Consider the following 22,695-nt stretch of genomic DNA (forward strand, 5'->3'; position numbering starts at 1 on the left):
TGCATTGCTCCACTTTTCTCCGCTGCACTCTATGCCAGTACAGTATGTCACTCTAATCTACTCTGCACTTTTCGACACTCTACTCTATACCACTGCACCCAACACCACTGCACTCTACTCTGAAACAATCTACTCTATTCCACTGCACCCTATACCACTCTATTCTACTCTATGCCACTCCACACCACGTCACTCCACACCATGCAACTCTATGCCACTGAACTCTGCATTACTGCACTCTGCGCCATTGCACTCTATGCCAATCTACTCTGCACCACTCTTCTGTCCGCCACTATACTCTATTCTATGCCACTGAACACTACACCACTGAACTCTACACTATTGCACTCTACAACACTTTACTCTGCACCACTGCACTCTCTGCCACTGAACTCTGCACCAATCTATTCGGCGCCGCTCTTCTCTGTGCCACTTTACTCTGCGCCACTTTACTCTACACTGCACCACGGTACGCCACTGCACTCCACACCAATGCACTCAATGACACTCTACTCTGTAGCACTGCACTCTCTGCCACTGAACTCTATGCAACTCTACTCAATGCTACTCTATGCCACTGCATTCTACGCCACTACTATATGACACTGCACTCTACCCTGCATCACTATACTCTACCATGCACCACTCCACTTCACTCTACTCTGAAACAATCTACTCTATGCCACTGTACTGTATGCCACTACACTTTACTCTACTCTGCGCCACTGCAATCAATGCTGTACCACGCTACTCTACACTGCTCTACTCTATGCCATTGCACTATCTCCTGTGCCACTATACTCTACACTGTACCACTCTACTTTGTGCCACTTCACTCCGCCACTGCACTCTACGCCACTGCACTCTGTGCTGCGCCACTCTTCACCTCTGCAGTCTATGCTATGCCACTGTACTCTAAACCACTGCACTCTATGCCAATGCACTCTACACCACTTTATTGAAAACCAATGCACCCTACGCCACTGCACCTACGGCAATTACTTTGCACCACTGCACTTTACACCACTATCCTCCACAACATTCCACTATATGACACTGAATTCTATGCCACTTCACACTATGTCACTCTACACCATTGCACTCGGCATACCTGCAGTCTATGCCACTCTATTCTACTTTGTAACATTGTAATCAACATTACCTCACCTGCACCACTCTACTTTGCACCACGGTAAAACACTCCACCACTCTACGACCTTGCACCACTCTACGACCCTGCAGAACTCTATGACCCTGCAGAACTCTATGACCCTGCACTCTACAATCCAGCACTCTGACACTCTACTTGCATGACTGCACTCTAAGCCAGTGTACTCTATGCCACTGCACTCTGTGCCTCTGAAATCTACTTTGTACTTCTCTACTCTATGCTACTGCACTCTACACTACTCTAGGTCACTGCACTCTATTCCAATGCACTCTACACCACTTTATTCAAATCCATTGCACCCTAAACCACTGCACCTACGTCGATACTCCACACAATTCCACTGTATGCCGCTGAATTCTATGCCACTGCACACTACCGCCGGGTCTGGTGGCTCAGTGGACTAATGCATCTACTTCATAGGCCTGTGTTTGACCTCATGGTCACTAGTTCAAATCCCGGCGGGTGCACTCAGCCTTTCATCCATCTGAGATCGATAAAATGAGTACCATTGAGGTGGGCAACAATAAACATCTGTTATTCAGCGCCAAGATACCTCCGGGTGAACGTGCGGTTTACAAATAAACATGTTATGTTATGTTACTACGTCACTCTACACCATTGCACTCTGCGTCACAGCACTCTGTGCCACTCTATTCTACTTTGCCACATTGTACTCAACATCACTGCTCTCTGCACTACTCTACTCTGCACCATGGTACGACACTCCACCACGCTACGACCCTGCAGAACTCTATGACCCTGCAGAACTCTATGACCTTGCACTCTACAACCCGGCATTTTGACACTCTACTTTGCATGACTGCACTCTAAGCAAGTGTACTCTACGCCACTGCACACTGCCCCTCTGAAATCTACTTTGTACTGCTTTACTCTATGCCACTGCACTCTACACTACTCTTGGTCACTGCACTCTATGCCAATGTACTCTACACCACTTTACTCAAAGCCTTTGCACTCTACACCACTGTACTCTACGCCAATTTACTCTGCACCAATGTGCTTTACGCCACTTCACTCTAGGCCACTCTACTCCACTTCATAAACTCTGTTCTGTGGTGTTCTACTCCATTAAACTCTGCTCCACTGACACTATATGCCACTCTACTCCACTCTATGCAATTCTACGACACTATTCCACTCTAAGACACTCTATGCAACTCCCTCTATGCCACACTATGCCACTTTACTTCACTTTATTCTATGACACATTACTCCACTCTAGTCCACTTTATGCCACTCCACTCTATGACAATCTACTCCGTTCTATGCTACTCTACTCAATACCCTCTATGCCACTCCACGTTGCTCTACACTACTCCACAACACTTGACTCTACTCCATTCTGATACTGTGCTCCACTCACTCCACTCAACTCTACACCCTTCCACTATATGACACTCTACTCCTTCCACAACACTGTACGCTACTTTATGACACTCCACTTCACTCCTTTCCAAGCCACTCAACTCTTCTGTATGGCACTCTATGCCACTCCATAACACTACACTGTACTCCACTTTATGATACTCCACGCCACTCTCCTTTACCCCACTAACTTTCAATCATGCTGAACAGCAGCCACGCTGGGGTACATCATTGCTAAAAAATATTGGCGAAGCCAATAGCTCTTGCATAGGCAAGACCTATTGGCTTTGCTAATGCTTGTTATACTTGTATTTCCTTTTCTCCCTCCTCCTTACTCTTTAAAGGCACAGGCAATTAAATAATAGTGCCACTGCCTGGGAGTGCTGAACTTGAGTGCGGAAGGGTTAGAGTGGACACCAAGTTGGTTCAGAGAGTTAAGAAAATGAAGAAAAGAGACACACCGGCTGACCCAAGACACAGGGTAGCAATGGCACTGGAAAATGTCAAGGGTAATGGAGAACACATACTATCTGTGAGTAAAGAATTTTAAAAATGACTAGAGTGGAGAATGCCAGCTGTTCTCATCTTGCTATATTTCTGTGCATGTAGTTTGGCCTACCATTGTGATGATAACATCTGCATCAAAGGCCACACTGTTATTACCTGCGGTCGAATCCAGGCCATATCGTATAAAGTAATTTCCTGTGACGCCATTGCCAAGTTAAAGGTGGAACACAAGGTTCCCTCATAGGGATGAATAATTACCCCATGGATGATGTTGCTTATTAATTGCCCCTCCACAGGGATAACTTCGGTTTATAAAGCTAATTCATCATTTCAATTTGAGTATAGCATATTACATTGTCATACATAGTTATCTGAGCCAGATTGGGACAAAAAAGCCGCAAAATAAAAGTGACCCCATTGGCAAAGCAAATAGCTAAAAATGTGGCCCACATTTGCAAATCAGATCAGTTTTGAACTTATAAAGACATGCGGTATGGGTGTTTTGCAAGGTATGGGAGGCTACATGCACTTGTGTTTGCTACCGACAATAGTTGTAGTAATATTAGGAAAAATAACAATAAAGACCAGCCCACCTGGTCATAAAACAGACCCACAAACTGCTGAAAAACAAGCATTTGCACTGCAATAGGTCTTGCATTTTTTAAAGTTAAAGCTGTCTGCGTTGAAAACTACAATGTTTTTTACTTTTGCTTTTTTTATTTCAAGTTCACTGTGGCATGCTGTTAGCGATGGAAAGGCACAGGGAGATGCAGCTCCGAGGCTGCTACTAAAATATAAAGCGCAGCAAAGTATTTTTCTTACATTATCTCATTTCTGAATGCTTTTTTTATAACGTAAGCATTTTGACTTAAAGGTTGTTTTATGTGTCTGTTGCCTTGCTTTTCTCACACATATACCCTCAAAAATACATTAAATTAGGCTGAGCAGGAACCCTGGAGCCTTCACCCCATGACGTTACCTCGTACGCCCTCTGATTGGATGATTTCTGGTGACATCTCTTCATGATACGACACTTATGAAGATGTAGCCATGGCTCATGAGAAGAAGTGGCAGAGCATTCAGAGAGGGGGCAACAATGCCAGTCCTCCAGATGTCAGAATCTGTATTTTATTAACACTCAAAAATGTAAGAAAAACATGTTACTAATGGACAGGGCCATGGGCATGTTCTCTATGCAGGCTGTAATGCAGCCTGTGTGGAGAACAGGGAAAGTGCGCATGACTGTTTGGAGGCACGAGAGGACCAGCCAGTCTTGTGCACTTAGGAGTGGGCAAACCACTCCTCCTCTGCCCTGCTCGTTCATTAGAACAGCCATGCCCACCCCAGCCGCAAGAACAAATAAAATGATAATAACTTTCAGTTATTATCATTTTATTTTTCCTTTGTTACACTGCTTAAAAGCAGTGGGGCGACGTTTAATTAAAGTCTTTATATTGAACCATAAACTAAACTCATCTGTGCATTATTCAAAACAGCAATCCAAAAAGCAAGTCAAAATACGCATCATTTAGGTTTCCGCTGAAAACTGTGGGGCATATTACCAACAACTAGCGATAATTATCGCTATGTTGGTTTAGCGGAAATATTAATATCGCCGAGCTCCGCCGATTTTTATCGCCTAGGAGTCTTGCTATTATCAAGGTTTATCTCCTAAGCGATAAAAATCGGCCGAAATGCGTGAATATCGCTGTAAAGTCAGCGATATTCATGCATTACCGAGCAAATGCTCTTAGCCATGTTATCCACCTACCATTGGATAACATGGCTAAGAACAGCTCTGGGCAGGCGTTAGCATTTGGAGATAATCGCGCTTAGTGCGATTATTTGCAAAAGTTGGTAATAGGAGATAGAGATGTTAGCGACTGTTTCCAGTCGCTAACATCTTGGCACACCCACTTTGCATGTCATTAGCGATAATTATCGCTGACATGCAAAGTGGGCACCTGAATGCCCGCTATCTCCTACTAGCTGTCGCTAACTGGTGTTAGCGACAGCTAGGTAATAGGGCGATAAAATTATCGCCGCGTTAGCGGGAAAAATTCCCGCTAAAGCGGCGATAAGGCCCTTGGTAATATGCTCCTGTGAGCCTATTATCAGGATGAGGCCTGTAAGGGTTATCATTTATTGTGGTATTATCTTTTTACATGTGTTTGATATTCGTGTGTAACATGCACCCGTCACTTTCTCGTGTAACACACTGTATCCTACCTCTTAATTTTTTTTTTTTCGATACCTGCCCAAGTGCCACCATGGCCTACGTAACGTCTGTCCGTGTGCTTGAGGGCCCTCCATATATTGCAGTATTATACCTCTGTTTACTTTGTACGCTTTTGTAACCTGCACACGTCACTTTTTCCTCCTGCAATGCACCGTGTGCTACCTATTGTATTTTGTTGGCTCACGATTGTCACTTTTGTAATGCACCGTTTGCTACCTCCTTTATTTTGTTGGCTCACGATTGTCATTTTTGCTTCATTTAATATAACGTTTGCTTTTGTATTTTGTTCACTTGTAATGTTCTCATGTATCAGTTCTGTTCCTATTATGAAGCGCTCTGACACCTTCGGGTAAATTCCGCGCTATATAAAAACGCACAAATAAACAGACGGCATGCTTCTCTAAATAGCTTATCACCACACACCCAGCGCATCCGTGAATATGAGAGAAGGTTTCTCTGCAGCCACTAGATGGCAGTCAAGCTCCACCGTCCACTCTCTACCTCCTTCGTCACCACCGAGGACTTGCGCAGGCGGAGAGAGCGCCGCCGCTTCCGGCTGCAGGTTTCCCTTGACTCTATGGTAACCGGAAGACCCTCCTTTACCCTCTGACCCCAAGTGATGGACAGATGGATAATACACATGGATCCTGCATGGTCTAGGCTTCGTTGAATGTGCCCATTCTTTTCTGGCCTCTCGTAGTTTCTTGATTTAGTGGATCTGCGTCGACGATTTCAAAGAGTGTTAAAGAGTTTATTTTCCTTTGACTCTGCTTCTCCCCGGCTGACAGAGAGGACTTCCGTGAATTCAACTCTGATCTGCTCTGGACCCTCTGACAAAGCTCTTCAGAGGGTGACACACCTGGGCCCTGGGCAGATGTCTGTGGGTGGGGCCCTTCCCTCCGAACCACTGCGTTGTCCTTAGCAAAGTTCTGCAAAGAGTGATTTTGGTGTGCCCAGGTGGCATGCTGTCCCATCCTTGGTAGAGTGCTGTAGAGAGTGGCTCTGGTGTGCCCAGGTGGCATGCTGTCCCATCCTTGGTAGAGAGTGGCTCTGGTGTGCCCAGGTGGCATGCTGTCCCATCCTTGGTAGAGTGCTGCTGAGAGTGGCTCTGGTGAGCCCAGGTGGCATGCTGTCCCATCCTTGGTAGAGTGCTGCTGAGAGTGGCTCTGGTGAGCCCAGGTGGCATACTGTCCCATCCTTGGTAGAGTGCTGTAGAGAGTGGCTCTGGTGTGCCCAGGTGGCATGCTGTCCCATCCTTGGTAGAGTGCTGTAGAGAGTGGCTCTGGTGTGCCCAGGTGGCATGCTGTCCCATCCTTGGTAGAGAGTGGCTCTGGTGTGCCCAGGTGGCATGCTGTCCCATCCTTGGTAGAGTGCTGCTGAGAGTGGCCCTGGTGTGCCCAGGTGGTATGCTGTCCCATCTTTGGTAGAGTGCTGTAGAGAGTGGCTCTGGTGAGCCCAGGTGGCATGCTGTCCCATCTTTGGTAGAGTGCTGTAGAGAGTGGCTCTGGTGAGCCCAGGTGGCATGCTGTCCCATCTTTGGTAGAGTGCTGTAGAGAGTGGTTCTGGTGTGCCCAGGTGGCATGCTGTCCCTTCCTTGGTAGAGTGCTGTAGAGAGTGGCTCTGGTGTGCCCAGGTGGCATGCTGTCCCATCGTTGGTAGAGTGCTCTGGAGAAAGTGGCTCTGGTGTGCCCAGGTGGTATGCTGTCCCATCTTTGTAGAGTGCTGTAGAGAGTGGCTCTGGTGTGCCCAGGTGGCATGCTGTCCCATCATTGGTAGAGTGCGTCAGAGAATGACTCTGATGTGCCCTGGATACACGCTGACCCATCTTTGGTAGAGTGCTGTAGAGAGTGGCTCTGATGTGTACTGGAGACAAGCTGCCCTATCTTTGGTAGAGTGCTGCAGAGAGTGGCTTTGATGTGCCCTGGAGACAAGCTGCCCTATCTTTGGTAGAGTGCTGCAGAGAGTGGCTTTGATGTTCCCTGGAGACATGCTGCCCTATCTTTGGTAGAGTGCTGTAGAGAGTGGCTTTGATGTGCTCTGGATGCTTCCCTATCTTTGGTAGAGTGCTGTAGAGAGTGGCTTTGATGTGCTCTGAAGGCATGCTGCCCTATCTTTGGTAGAGTGCTGTAGAGAGTGGTTTTGATGTACCCTGGAGACAAGCTGTCCTATCTTTGGTAGAGTGCTGTAGAGAGTGGTTTTGTAGTGCCCTGGAGACATGCTGCCCTATCTTTCTTCCTCTCACAGAACCGTTGCCATCTACCCTGTCTTTCTTCCCCTGTCAGTATTCAGCATGGAGTGGCCTTTGACCACTGCTACTCTGTCTAAGCTTTGCAGGTGGTGACCCAGCCCTTTGATTTGCATTGGTTTCAGGCTCAGTATTGAGTGAACTTTGGGCCTCTGCCTGCCTTTGCCTCAGTTAAGCTCTGCAGTGGGTGCCCTTGAATATCTGACCTCTTCAGGTTTCCTGGCACAGCTCTGCAGGCGATGACCTTTGCTCTCTGACCTGTCTTGGCCTCTCCCTGGCAGACCCCCGTAGATAGTGACATGTTTCTTCCGAACTTCCATGGATTCCAACAGTGACATTTGCCACAGTACCAGCCATGCCTCCGCGGGCAGAGTTCTGTAGGTCGAAACATTTGCCCCCTTACCTGCTTTGATCCCTTTGGTAGAGCCCTGCCTTCCCTGTGCCCTTTGCTAGAGCCCTGCCGGCGGTGATATTTGGCAGAAAGCCTGGCATTGTATCCCCGAGTGCCTTGGCTTCACTGCTGGTGGCCGTTCCCCCTTCTGACCTGTTTCGGCCTTCCGAGGGAGCGTTGCAGGGTCTGCAGGAAGCCCCCTTACACTGAACCCAGTCCTACAGTGGCAGCCGGGGTTATGGAAGGTACCCCAGCACAGTACCAGGCGTGCCTCCTTTTCTACCAGGACTCAAGCCAGGGGCACTTAGGGGCCGCTGGGGAGTGCCTGGCAGCTTTAGCGCAGAAGCTTTGTCAGTCTGCGGGGTAAGATATGAACGGCTATATTTTACAAATATTTAGTGTAATCTGAATTAGTTGTTGGTGCTTTCGCCTAACTTAAATGTACCTGTTTTATCAGGAGGTGAAGCTAAACGGCCCCTGTCCTAGTTCTAACCTGTGTCCTTAAATTTACACTCTGATATGTGCTGTGGTCTGTAGTCCGAATGGTCTATTTTACGTTTTACAAAAAGATGCGAAATACTTTCGCATGTTTACTGAGAATTGGGCTGTTTGTATTAACCTTAATTGTCACCCATAGACCGGGCTACTGGAATTATGCGGCACTACAGAATCGGATTATGCAGCAGGGCTGGCTGAATTATAAGCAACGAATGGCGTTTTATGTGGCACACGATATGAGCTTATTAGCTCCATATTGTAACCCAAACTGATGCAGAAGTGTTCCCAAAGCTCAATGTATTTAAGAAAGAACACTACACACATTCACAAGATCCTATTATTTTCACCAGCAGATAACACGTTTGCCTTGCACGAATGCACTCAAGCGACCCTTTGTTAACCCCATCTTTCTAACTCCCTTTGTAAAGAAGTTTGTGTAAAACATATAATTTTACAATCAGCACAAAGCAAGGCTAAATACATCTACACTGGGCTGGATTTGGGTATGTTTCTGTCTCACTATTGGCCGCTTGAAATAACTAGTTCTTTGAGAATAGTGCGTGGTTTAACATTAATAATGAAGCAAAATATGTCCATGACAAAGGAGGAAAAATTGTTTCCAACCCGTGTAAATCTCTTTTAAATATCTATGGTTTTGTTTCGTGTTGGGGGCATTACAACGAAGTGGGCCACCTTTTCACCCTGTTTACCTATAAAACACCCGAATACCTTGATCAATAGGTGAAAGATGAACAACTATTACAACTTGTCTGGTACTGCCTGCCTGCTTAAATGCACTGTTTTCTTAGTAAGGCTTGATCTGTTGGGGCCAGAATTCTGTAGTAGGCAGTGAGTTATGTGGCTAGTATGACAAATCCATCATTATAAGTAAGATGTTGCAGCCACAGACTTGCATAATTCCAGTAGTCCTGTCTGAGAGTGTTGTGCCTTTTATTGTCACTGAACATGCAACCATGGAATACAGCGCCACCATAGAATACAGAGCCACCATAGAATACAGCGCCACCATAGAATACAGCGCCACCATGGAATACAGAAGGTTTTGCGGAGCTGAGGAGAACCACAGGGAAATGTGCATGACTTAGAGGAGCAGAGCTTCTAGTGTGTTAGCTGAACACTCACAGAGCTCTGGGGGAAATAGACTTTCTGAGCTATGAATGAAAAAGAAGCACCTATGCTCCTACTGGAGAACTTGAAGGCCTCAAGAGGAGAATAGACGCAAGCAGGGCTATAGAGTAACAGAATGTGGTGGAACAAGTGGGGAGTACAGGGAGGAGCATAGATGGACTTGCAGGCCTATAGCAGAACACCCATGGTTCTAGGCCAGTGGTTCTTAACCCTTTGACTTCTCTGGACCTCCACTTAATTGTTACTGGGATCTAGTGACCCTGACTGGATCACTGGAATCCGGGGACTCCCACTGAGGCATTCTTGGAAGCCGGGGACCCAAACCTAAGCTATATTGATCATTTGAACCATAAAACAATGCACAACAATTCTGCAAAAACATTATTCAAATACACAAATGATGAAATATTTTATTTAATTGAAACAAATTAAAAAAAAATCTAAATTTTAATGGATCGTTGCATCTTTTCTACATTCAGTTGGGGCCATCCATGTTCTAGTCTGTTTGATGCACCTGCACTGCTCCCACGAATCAGTCTGAAGATAGCAACTTCATTTTTAGGTTCCAATTTCTAATTCCTTCTCATTTACTGAACGTTTAACATTTTTCAGTTTTATATTTTGCTTCTGTATTTATATGCATTTTAATTTATTAATATTATTTCATTTTCTGAGCAAGTTCTGGACCCCCTGAGTAGGCATTGCTGGTCCCTAGAGGTCCCAGGACTACAGGTTTAGAACCACTGCTCTATGTAGCTTCTAGTATTAGAGGCAAGAGGCTGTAGCTAGCAGAGTAGAGAGCTTGCAGAGTTACGGGAGAACTTTATGGTTTAATTGAGCACAGATACTTTTCAGGGCAATGAAAGAACATGGGACATGCAGGGCCATAGAGAAGCACTGGGAGCAAGCAGTGATACAGAGATGCACTGAAGAACATGTTGAGCCATAGGGTAAATCACAGGATATAAGGGGCACTGAGTACCTTGCTGGGCTTCAGAGGAACATGGGGAGCTACACGAGTTTGAAGAGCTATGTTTTAGAACCGCAAAGGAAGGAACCATTTCTGGGCTGTAGGGGAGCGATGCAGTCTTGGGCTATAGATTAACAAATTATTAAGCTTTATGCTGATAAAGATGCTAGAGTCCGGAGTAGTACCATTGACGCCACATGGCACTAAGGAAACACTGGAGGGAGCACACAAGGTCCAGGCTGTAGCTACTGCAGGAGAGGTTTTAGGACCTGTAGTGAACGATGTCAGGCCTGTAGGGAGCACACACAAGTGAGGTCTGTAGGAAAGTGAGATTAATGCTACAGACGAGCACTAGAGAAATGTCTGTGCACTAGATAAGAGCTTGCTATTGATAAAGGACAGATTGTGGGTTTATAGGCAGATATGGATGCCATGCCTTGCTTAAACAGATGCCTTTCCTTTTCAAGGGAGTCAGTGAAGCGCTGTAAGGACAGGAGTCTGGAGGAGGCACTGGAGCTCTTACAAGGGAAGATACCATCACTGCAAGCGGTGGGTGTGGATGATCTGCTGCCCATAGTCCGCTGCCTGCTCCTGATGCAGCTGGAGTCTGCCAGCAGCTCTGGCACCTTCAATAAGCTGGAGAAGGTGAGGGTGTCCATCTGTGGTCATGTATGTTCTCATACACCATCGCGTTCCACTTTGTGAATTCAGCCTGACAGGTTAAGGTGTCGTAACTGATAGCAACAGACCTTCCTTCTTGCTTTTGTCTTGATATGTCAGTGTTGCAGCATGTTCCCATATTCTTGAGATTGTCACAACATACTGTTTTAGGTTTAGCATGTTGTAGACTATACTGCCTTCGATAAATGCCTGTGTGTTCTAGAGAGTCACATTTGCCATCCCCTCCTCTCACTGAGTTTAAGGTGGAAATAAGAGCTGCACAATATCCTCCGCACTCTGCTGCAATTTTAGATCTTAAACTCTGATATCAGCATTCTAGGTTTCTCTCTATCTAAATTCGAGAAGACAAACAATAGCACATTTGTAATACACTTTAACGCACAAGGGTTGAGGCAAAGAAACCTGCACCTGTTAACATCTGTGGCTCAAAGTATGGCGATGGTGCTCAAGAAACCAAGGAACACAACCCTGTCTGTTCCTTCAAGGGCAAAGCCCAGAATTCAAAGCCCAGAATTCAAAGCACACGATATGGAATCAGCACCCATCGAAAAGTATCTTCAGCTGTCTTTATGAAACTAATGTAAAACAGGGTGGTTCCTCTATTCAAGCAGAAAGTGGAGCAGCTCCGTACTGCTCCACTTTCGCTGATCAACATGCTTCTGGCTACCATGCCTTTCTCGTTATTTCAAGACACAGATTTGAATTGACAGATTACTTAAATATCTGCTTGAATAGAGGAACCGCCCTGTTTTACATTAGTTTCATAAAGACAGCTTTATGAGCCCTGAAGAAGTCTCATTCTTGAGACGAAACGCGTTGGCTAAAAACGAAAAAAATCTTTTGTAAAATTGGACCTCTTAATCTGCTTTGGAATACCACAATAAAGAATTGAAAGCGAACATCATTCAAGTCCGGACCTGTTTATTATGGAATTAAATTTTTTTGTTGATTGACTGAAAGACATTATAGACTGCTGAAGATACTTTTCGATGGGTGTTGATTCCATATCTTGTGCTTTGAATAGCACATTTGTGATTAAAGCCTTTTCTCTCTATAATACTTAAAACTGCTATCCGTATTTGAAGGATGAATATTTGTAAGAGACCTGCAGTCCAACTTGATTGTCTCTGTTCAATTTCCTGGGCTGATGCACTTATTGTTTTGGACCCTCACGTCTCAAATTTTCTATTGTTCTGCTGAATGTTTTTTTAAATATGTCCAAAATAGAGGGTGAGGCAAACATCGTAATGCCAATTATGCTTGATCTCTTTATGGTGCTTGATATGTAGATGACATTTTGCTAGGCTAGGGCTTTAAAGATACCCAAAACGTGAAAAAGACAGCTGCTTTTCTTTGGTTTTGTCCAATCTTGTCCAGACGGTCAAGCCTAGTACGTTTACAACTATCTTTTCTCCTAAAGCATTAATATGCAGGATTGCTGAGGGGTCTCCCCTGTCAGTCCTCGTGGTTGTTTTTTGTGAAGCCCCTGCAAGAAATGGCCATAAAACAATTGGGTGTTTCAGTTGTCTAGAAACACCACAGATTCTGCTTGACCTGGGGGTTCTCCCAAAAAGCTCTGCAATGCACGCTCTCATGCCTCGCTTTACAGAACAGCGATAACTAGCTATTGTTGAACATGTCAAAATCAAAAGTAATCTTTTTTTTGACTTGCAAGTGGAACTTCACACGCAACTACATCAACAAGCATTTGCAATGCAATAGGTCTCGCATTAGGAAAGTTTGAGCCATTGGTATTGTGAATTAATTTTTTTTTATTTATGTGTTGGTTGTGAAAATAGCTATAGTAATAGCTAAAGTAATAGCTTTGTCATTTACAATGCCCATAGTTTTAACTTTCACAAATGTGACACCTATAGCATTTGTAATGCAATATGTGTTGTATTAACGATGAAAGGCTGAGTCGTCCCTGCCGGGACTCAAACGTGTCACCTCACGTTTACACAAAATCATTCATACTGGCTTTTATAAATCGCACTAAAATTATCCCTTGCCTTTCAATATTCTACGGCAGTGTCACCAAACGCAACAGTATTCCTTTCATCCACTTCCAAAGAGCAGGAGGCTGCGTAGTTCCTACCTAGATTTGTACCTCCCACAGGCACTTCACGCACACATCTCTGCAGCATGCACTGTTACCCACTGAGCCAGCTGTCCAAAACAAGGGCAAAAGACAAGAACAATTCTATCATGCAAGAGAGCTTCTGAACCTTTCAATGACGCACTCCACACAAAATATAATGTTTCCTGGCCCTTTAAAATATAAGATGTTACTCAAACTCAGCGATGCTTCTTTTACCAACGTTGGGGGCATGAAAGGCTGTGCTGTCCCTTTCGAAAGTACAACCAGTGACATATAATTTACACAGCTATCTCGGTAGGTGCATTACCCCATTCAGCTATACAAAGTCAAGAGAAATAGTGACTATTTATGAAGACACAAAGGCGTGAGACATACTAACCATTTATACAGAAAACCGTTCAAACTAAATTGTATCTTGACTTTTGTTAATAATGAATGTTATTATTATCAAATGTATTGTGTAACTAATTTTAAGCCACTAACCTTTATTGATGTATCTATATATGCTGTGACGATCATCGCATACCACTGCAGTCCTTACACTTAGAACATGCAATGCTGGTGTTTTCTTGATTGCAGTGGTATGTATGTTCAAGCTGCGCATGGTTACTTTGATACGGACCTCATTGTTGATGTGTGTAAATATATAATGGATGTACGTATGGTTATACTGCCTCCGAATTGCAGACGAGCCATGCATTGCACCATTTCAGACAGTAGTCAACACTTCCGGACTAGAAGATGGGGTGGGGGGCGTTAGTTGAAGCTTCATCTTTAAAGACCAAACCCATCGCCCTGGTTCCAAAAATGTCATATAAAAAGTTCAGACACCGATGCTATCTTAGGTAAACAGCTGGCTTCCGTCAGGTAACAGATCTTACAGGCTCAAAGATCATCGAGAGAAAACTATCCGTTACAGAGATTTTTAGACACACAGACATATAACTAAAGTATCCATCAGATTTCACTGAATCTACAGATAAGTTTCAGACGACAACCTCTATGACTTAGTGTACACAAATCTTACAACCTAAGCAATCACAGGAATATTCTATGCAACAGGATACAAACATATAACATGCACAGGCTTTCAGACAGCAGAGCAGAGATTTATTCACATTATACATTAATCAGTGCAGCATCGCTCCGGTGGAAAGCAGGAAAACATCGGAGGTGAAGCTGCAGAAGACTGGCTGCATTCATGGCTCGAAGCGAAGCCTTTCGATGCACGGCTTGGGACCCTTTGCCAAGAAAGGACGCAGCATGTAAACAGAGGGGCTGCTGCGCAGTGAGAAAACAGGCAGAGACTAGTGGATGAAACCGGCGTCAGTGTGTTCTGGGCGACGCTGCAGTTACTGGGACTGATTTATTTTCAGCGCTCACTGAAACCTCGAAACTGTGATAAAGTGATTTTCCCCGGACCGCGGGATTTCGTGCCAGCAGAACCGGACACGCATCAAAGTCCTCTGCTATGTAGCAGCTTGCACAATCGTGTTTAAAATGAAGCAGCCATAAACACAAATACTCGATGAACAAGAAAAAGCTTTTATATTAAATGGAGACACACAATTGAGAAGTATTGAAAGTTTACCTTAACAAGCTGGAGGAGAGAGATGCTTATAAGGCTAAAAGATCTTTAACCCAAACAAACCAGTGAAAACGAAACCTAAGAGCCGCGCGCGTGAGCTTCTACCGTAGACAGCTCACGTCGCGCGGCTCTTAGGTTTCGTTTTCCTAAGCGCATAGCAGAGTCGCGCTCACACACACACATGCGCGCTCACGAGGTCAAATCCGAGAGCCACGACGAAAAGCGCGTGCACCTCCCCAGTCCCAGCGCATGCACCTCCCACATTTACAAAAGTATACTAAAAGTATACACGAGGTCCCTTCGCTACGCTCGACCTAAAAACAAGTGGAGGGACTTTATATGTCGCCTTCTCTATTTTATTACTTTTTAAAAATATTATTCCTCCTTTATATATGTCCTTATTTTCACAAATAAATGTCTTCAACAATGAAACATTTTCCTAAATTATGTATTCACAGCTTCTTTCATAATCATTAATAATTGGGATCAATCAACCTACTAACGTGTTTTGTAATGAATAAATGTTGCTTCTGAAGGGCGCAACTCAGTTTATCACCAGCAATTTAATATGAAATGTGAGAATTCAAACTAAAATTTCAACATCAAATCTGATTTCAGTATTCTAATATAAATGAGGTTAATTTGCTGCACACTAAACTTTTTATCCTATGTTTGTGAACAGAATTGATTACATCTACAACATGTTTTTTGATTATACTTCTTCAAGTGCTATTTGATAAGCCTTTTCTACTCCATTCTTAACCTTACTTGTTAATCACTGAATAACTTAGGTCATGTGAGTGCATCAAAGATGTTTTTTAGTAACGATTTGTTGAGTTTTTGGCACATATCACCTGCGTTAGGTTGATAAAGGTATGAGCCATAATGGACTTCATTATATAACCATCAAGCACAAGCAAAATAAGATCTAACTCTTTTCTTGCCGCTCTTCGTGCGGCTCGTTGGGATCACTCTGTGTCCAAATAGCATTGCGTATGTCTCTTTCTTTGTGTTATCCCACACATTCGGATTGCTAGCTTAGCAATGTGTACTTTGAATTCATTTTTTGTTCTCTTTAAAATTTCAATTGAATTATAGAACATTTTGTTTTAATTGAGGATTTCCAACTTCACAAACTATTGTATTTAAACTGTTCATCTGCCACAGTGCTACTCAAAAATACTTATATCGACGTCTTCCTGTTGTAAAGTGTTTTTCCATTCAGTTCCACAATAATATTTGGAATAAATTAAGTTATTGGACTTTTAAAGTTTAACTGCCAAAAGTTACGTATGACATAAAGAAAAAATAACCGTTGTCACATTCTCAGATGATGCATAGGAAATTCTAGCCCACATCATTGTAAAGAGTTGGTACCATATTGCTTCACAAAATGGCAGATTGTTTATACCCGAGTAACTAAGCGGCTACAACAGATGTTCATGGTTCCCCTGACCACACTATGAATCTTTTCTGTAATTTTAAAAATACTGAACTTTTGAAAAATGAAGTATTTTTTCCTTATCATTGTGCAGTTTCACCTATACTGACTGGTTCAACATTTCAACTCTATGAACTCTTCAGACACCAACCTTGTGAATTGTGGATCTCAATCAATGGCAGCGCATTTTTATAAAAACCCTCCTTTGTCCCAACACCGTTGCAGTCTTTCCTTCTGAACTTTTTGTCTGAGTTCAGTACCAGGCAGATCCTTCTGCAGCTCGTCTCTGATCTACTCTTGATCACGCACACCAACTTCTTACAAAATAGTTAACACATTTAATTCCCTCTTACTGAATTCCATTGATATTTCTGGGCTAAGCTAGCTAGAGTACTCGACTTCTAGCCACGTATCAGCACTATCTCTTCATACATGCTTTCTCAGTGTAATCTACTACTGCAGTAGTCACGCCTAAAACCTTTAATATCAACGTCTATCATTTTCTTCCTGGTATCTGTAGCAACAGCTATTGCATCTCCACGACTAGCTATGTAAATAGTCTCTGTCATGAAAATCAAGCAAAACTTTGAGCAAATTGCATTACCCACAGCATGCAGTAGCCTGTCTTGGTTATGGAAACTCCCTCTACCTTGGCCGTCCGCAGCACATGAGAAGGTTGCAGGTGGTCCTGAGCACAGCAGTGCATCTGCTGTTGAAGATACCAAAGTATTGATGTCTCTGGTCGGTCTGCTGTGGCCCCCAGTTAAGCAAAGAATTCAATTAAAGTCCCTATGTATTGCTCACACAGCATATCTCAAAAACGATCCTCAACTGTTCCAGCACACAACGCAACCTTATAGGCCATTTAGACCCCTGAGATCCTCCTCCTTAAATTTAGCTGAGATCCCAGGAGTGTGGAAAGTAAGATGTGGAAGCAGGTCCTTCTCTTTGAGGCACAATCTAGGAAGTTGCTTCTCTTTAGGCACAATCTAGGAAGTTGCTTATCCAAGGTCTAATTCTGTCCAGATTAGACTATAGCAATGCCCTTTTGTTGGCCGCTCCAGAATAAACTATTAACATCCTGCAGCGTGTTCAGAATTCGGCGGCCAGGTTGCTGATAGGTACATCCCGGAGATCTTCGGCCAAACCCGCACTCAAAGCCCTCCACTGGTTGCCAATTCGGGAAAGGATTAAATTCAAGTCCATGTGCATTGCCCACAAATCCCTTCAGGGCAAGGGGCCCCCTATCTTAGAGAGCTTGGTCCACCCCTACAAGGCCGCCAGGGCTCTGCGTTCCGTGCACGGAAATCTGGCTATAGTCCAAAGAGTCAGGAAGGCTAGGACTGGGGGGCGCTGCTTCTCGGTTAATGTTGCGACCCTTTGGAATGCCCTCCCTGTCAGGCTTCGAACCGAACCAAGCTATGTGAGATTCCGAAAGCTCCTGAAAATGTTCCTGTTTCCACAGGATGCGTAAAAGCCAGGGCCCCCCTTAGTTGTCCTCAGTTGTCCTCTGTACTTTAGCGCTGGGACGCTCCCGGGCAGCCATGCGCTTTATAAATTCTATTTCATTTCATTCATTTCAATAGTGACAAAATTGTGGAATAATCTGCCTGTTAGATTAAGGAAGATGAAAGCTGTTTTAGGAAATTATTGACAACTTGGCTGTTTGCGTAGTTGGGACTTAATAAGTACAGAATTATTTTATAAGGCACTAGGAGGGCCTTTTGGGTAGCCGTGCGCTATATAAACACAAATGAATTGAATTGAAAACCTAAACGCTGGAGTCAACAGTTGGGAATGCATTAGGTGAATCACTCCCCAATGGCCTACTATTACTGATCCCTGAGAATTATTTATACTTTTTAAGTTAAAAGTCTGGGATATCTTCCTTTATCTAGCATTGCAGTTGCGTATCAACACGAATACCTGATTCCTCCATGCCTTTTTTGAAGAATGCCGCTTAAATGATCTTTTTCAGACATGGCAGGTGAGCCAGGAGCTCCTTTTGACCAAGTTCTGCAACTAAGAGTAGGGGGCATCCTCCATTATTTGTCTGCATTGAGCAGAGGCTTGCATTGGTCTTTTTTATGTCCTGTTGGACTAAAGATCAAATGAGCAAAAGTTTGTAAAAAGAAAACTTTAATTACAGGAGTAGTCTCCCTGATGACATGGAATTATCTGGTAACCTTACAGTAAATCTGCCCAGAGTTGAGATTTAAAGGTTGACAACCAGTGGTTACTTAGTAACATTCAGCTAACTTTAATCCTTCCTAATGAAACTAACAAGTAGGTTAGGGGGCCCTGCAGGAGATTCAGTATGCTGGAAGGGACAGAGCAGGGAATGATCACATTTCTATGGATGTGGTACTACCCCTTGTCAATATTCCCTCAAATATTTTGAACCACATTTACCTGGAAACCCAGGTTTTTCCTCCTTGGTTGATTGAACCATATTTGCAAGATTCTGTTTTTTATCGTCCCTCCATAATCTATCACCTTAACCTTTCACGATTTTTTAAATCTAATTATTTATTTGCATTTCGACGTGTGTCACTAGCTCATGCATTATATAACACGTCTGTTGTGAGCAGTTGGTCAACCTGAGGCTGTCTGTAAACTCTTCTCATTGCTTTCTCTCCCTCTGTGTCTCTCCATCTTTCTCTAGATATTGTCACACTTCTACAAAGCCAATGAGCTTCTGGTCTCAGCAGAAGTGGAGAGACTGATGGGCAGCCTGCTGGCCAACACAGAGGTGAGAGGCCAGCCTGACAGTGCACACAGATTGGGAATGTTATGTCAGTGAAGCTTAGGGTCAACAAATAGGTGTGCCATAGTTGTAACTATTCAGAAGGTTCTTTTTGTTGCTTTAGGGTCTGTTCTGTGCCCCTCAAAGGTGAAGTCTTCAGAGTACCTGAATGGATTGCTGTAAGTGGAGTGTGATACAAGTGAAGTATGCTATATACTCGAGCGTCATATAAACTAAAGTGTACAATCAAGCTAAGTGTATGATATCAGAGGAGTGCCAACACACCTGCTCATGTGATATAAACAGGCTTTCCAGATTTTGGATTAAACCAAGAAAGTCCCATATCAACCCAACACAAGAAAAAAAATTGCACTTCTGGTTTAAATCTGAATCCATTTTTTGTGTGCATTGTAAGAAATGTTAATTCTCCTTACAGTACACATAAGGGCGTGATAGAAGAGTACCGTGTTATATGCAGATGTATGTGAGATACATGTGTGTGAGAGGCATACAGGAGTGTGTGATAGAAGAGAAGTTGCAATATACCTGCGTGTGTGCTAAAGGCAGAGTGTGCAAATGAAACAAGCGTGTGCCGTTACAAGGAGTGTGCTGTATATAGGCCCTGTTTTTAGAGTATTGATCTCCATGACAGTGATGTTGGAACAAGGCTGTTCTGTTTGCTTCTGCATACTTCATTAAGGGATGCTCCGTTTGTTTCAGTTTCATCTCCTTTCCTGCCCCCGCCACACACAAATAATCTGGGTAGTGATAACAGACATTCATCTGTCCCTAAACTTTTCATTTCAGGTTCTGTCATTGGGAGACCTACAGGCAGGTTAGTAACAAATTCTCATCTTCCACGTATCCTTACATTTTCTAGCTCGCTGTAAATTCTCTCAGATTGATCTTCTTTCTTGCTGTCCCCTTCTAGCTGTGTTCCCATTCCACCCAAGCACTTCTGCTCATACTACCTATAGTGCATGTAAAGGAACAGTACAGTTGTTCATGAGTGTTCTGTAGTATTGTTGTCATCTGTTCCTACTAGGCCTGTTGCTGGTGCTTCCTCTGCAGGTCTCTACTTCATTTCTCCCTGCACTCTTATTGCTAGCTTGCACCGTGAAGTTCCATTGCTCATTATCACCCTGCATTACTTGTATATGTGTCCCCTGCAGCCTTGTTGCGGGTGCGTCCCCTGCAGCCCTGTTGCGGGTGCGTCCTCTGCAGTAAGTTGCATATGAATTGCAGGATCATGTTATCCTGTGGGCTAGAAATCACCATGGCAATCAGTGGAAATGTTTGGATCACAGTTTTTTACTGGAGAGTACTGATTGAGATGATTGTGCCCTGGGTGGAGTGGCGCTCGCTCTTACCGGTATATATATTGCTATTATTCTTTGGTATATGGTGCCCAGGGAAGGGGTAATCACCCAACACCCCACGATTCAGATCCAAGGATCTGTACAACAATTCATATCAAGCCCTGGCACACATACAGACAGTGTTTTAAGTTAATAACTTATAGCAAGGAAGCAAGCATGGTATATATAGGTAGATTTAATGTTTTCTTGTGTAGCTCCAGCCAACGTGTTTCGTCGATCAGGACAAGGGACCCGCATCTTCCTCAGGGCTTTATGTATTTAGGAAAATGTGTTGAGCCTTCTGGCTGGTTATAATTCCATCCCAGCCTTAATGTGGCTGGGAAAATTCAAGAAGAGTAATTGTTTCTGTCCTTAATGTTTCCGACACACACAATTCTGTGTTGTGTCTACCTCCTCATCAGACGGCGTATTTTGGCAGCCAAATGCGCACTATGTGTGGCAGCGTCGTATTGGCATCCGACCTCGGCACCTCAGTATGGCCGTTGTGTGCTTGCTTCCTTGCACAGTTTTTTACTGTTGTTACTTTTTCTCATAAGGAAAAGAGCTAGAAAGAGTGATCGCAATGTATCTGGTGTTCTATCATACCGTGGGTGCAAGACGCCATCTATTTGGGTTTTAATCCTTTAGAAACTGCCAAAGGCTGCTGGTGGAAAACCAAGGCCAATCGAAGCTTTGCTGTGTTCAAAGTCTCTAACTCGGGCAGATCTTCTTAGGCATGTCCACACGGAAGGGTGCCCCCTGGGCACCAAATGGTCAAAAGGAATGTGCTTTCTAGGAGGGGTAGGTGAGGTTTTCTGAGAGGGATCTCTTTGGGGGTGGAGTTTGTTACTACACACAGTCATCAGTGCAGCACAGATGGCTCCATGAAAGTATATTGGTGGAGACATACGGGCATCTCAGGCAGGGTTAGCTTGTTGCCATGCCCCTGGAGTATCTCTGGTTTGTATTTAGTTATGATGGATTCCATAAACAATCCAGTTGGCTGCATTCCTTTGGTATGAGAACCTACATGGGGAATGTCAAGCTGCCAAAACACCATAGACAGAACATCTGCATTGTGCTCCAGTACACAAAGAAGACACTGTCCACATAGAAAACTATCAAAGGTAGGCCTCCCATAGAGTTAGATGCCTGCTTTAATCACTTTATTGGAGACCCAAAAATTCAGAACAAATCTCTCTATATATATAGTGCTCTATTTTAAATAAATATTTTTACAATCATCTAAATCATTCCAAAATTAATCTATGTTTTTATACGTCATACACATACAACATTCTCTACAATTAAAACAACTTGAAGGAGAGTGTTCTCTACAATATGTGGGATATCTTATTGCTTATTTCCTTATAGTATCCAGACCGCATTGTTTATCTTTATCTCGATTAACTCTTCTTTTATAGCATTCTTTATTTGTTATTGAACGTTGACTAGGAATCCATAGTTTCAGCTTTACCACTTTGAGCCTTCATCAGGACACTGTGTGACACTGTCCACAAAGCACATGGATGCACACACATTTAATAACCACAGTAGCAACACACATTTGACAGCTCCTGCAATCAATTGCATACAGGAAGGCCATAATGAAGGAGCCCAGATATAAGACACTAATCAGATTTTACTCTCTCAAGGGTACAAGTCAGAAGGTCTGTGCTTCTCTACTACACACTCAGCTACTGCCAACTGCCACCATTCCCTGGTCATGGGGCAATGGCTACCCGCCCCCATTGTTGGGAGTACACTTTCTGTTCAGTCTCTGTCCAGCTGAGAAAAAACTGGAGCATCCCAATTGGGTTTGACTTTGTGGAGGCTTCACCCAAAAAAGAGAATGACCGCACAGATAACTTCACAGTGCAGTCCTCTTTGTCCTTATATCTGTTTCTTGTCTCTTCAGTCTGTTGCTTGGTAATTAATTACAGACCTGTTGCTTGGTCCTTCCCTGCTGCTCTATTGCTGGTTTGTTTGCTGCAGCCTACTTGTTTGTTTCCTGCATTCCTATTGCTTGTAGTTAACTTGCACTCTTTTGACCTTTACATCCCAAAGCCCTTTTGCGCGTATTCAACCTCCAGCTCTGCTGCTTGCTTACTTGGAAAGAGTCCCTATGTCTTACACTGTTCTTTTAGTTAGTCCTGTTTTGTTAGCTAGCAGCTCATAACATGTTGGTATTTTTAAGGCCCATAATGTTAAAAAAGTACTAAAA

At 43.8% G+C, this 22,695-nt stretch overlaps 1 protein-coding gene across 1 annotated transcript in view; it reads left to right on the forward strand.

Moving 5' to 3' along the window:
* Positions 1-6,106: 6,106 nt before the first annotated feature.
* LOC144792699 (tRNA (32-2'-O)-methyltransferase regulator THADA-like) overlaps positions 6,107-22,695 on the forward strand; it is a 194,070-nt gene continuing 177,481 nt past the window's right edge. Inside the window, exons 1-4 of the mRNA XM_078667856.1 lie at positions 6,107-8,302; positions 11,024-11,201; positions 19,033-19,119; positions 19,921-19,948. Of these exons, the coding sequence (XP_078523982.1) occupies positions 8,178-8,302; positions 11,024-11,201; positions 19,033-19,119; positions 19,921-19,948 (418 nt within the window). The 5' untranslated portion in view covers positions 6,107-8,177. The remainder of the gene's footprint in view (positions 8,303-11,023; positions 11,202-19,032; positions 19,120-19,920; positions 19,949-22,695) is intronic.

The sequence above is a fragment of the Lissotriton helveticus genome, chromosome 11 (genome assembly GCF_964261635.1).
Source record: "Lissotriton helveticus chromosome 11, aLisHel1.1, whole genome shotgun sequence".
In the NCBI taxonomy this organism is placed as follows: domain Eukaryota; kingdom Metazoa; phylum Chordata; class Amphibia; order Caudata; family Salamandridae; genus Lissotriton; species Lissotriton helveticus.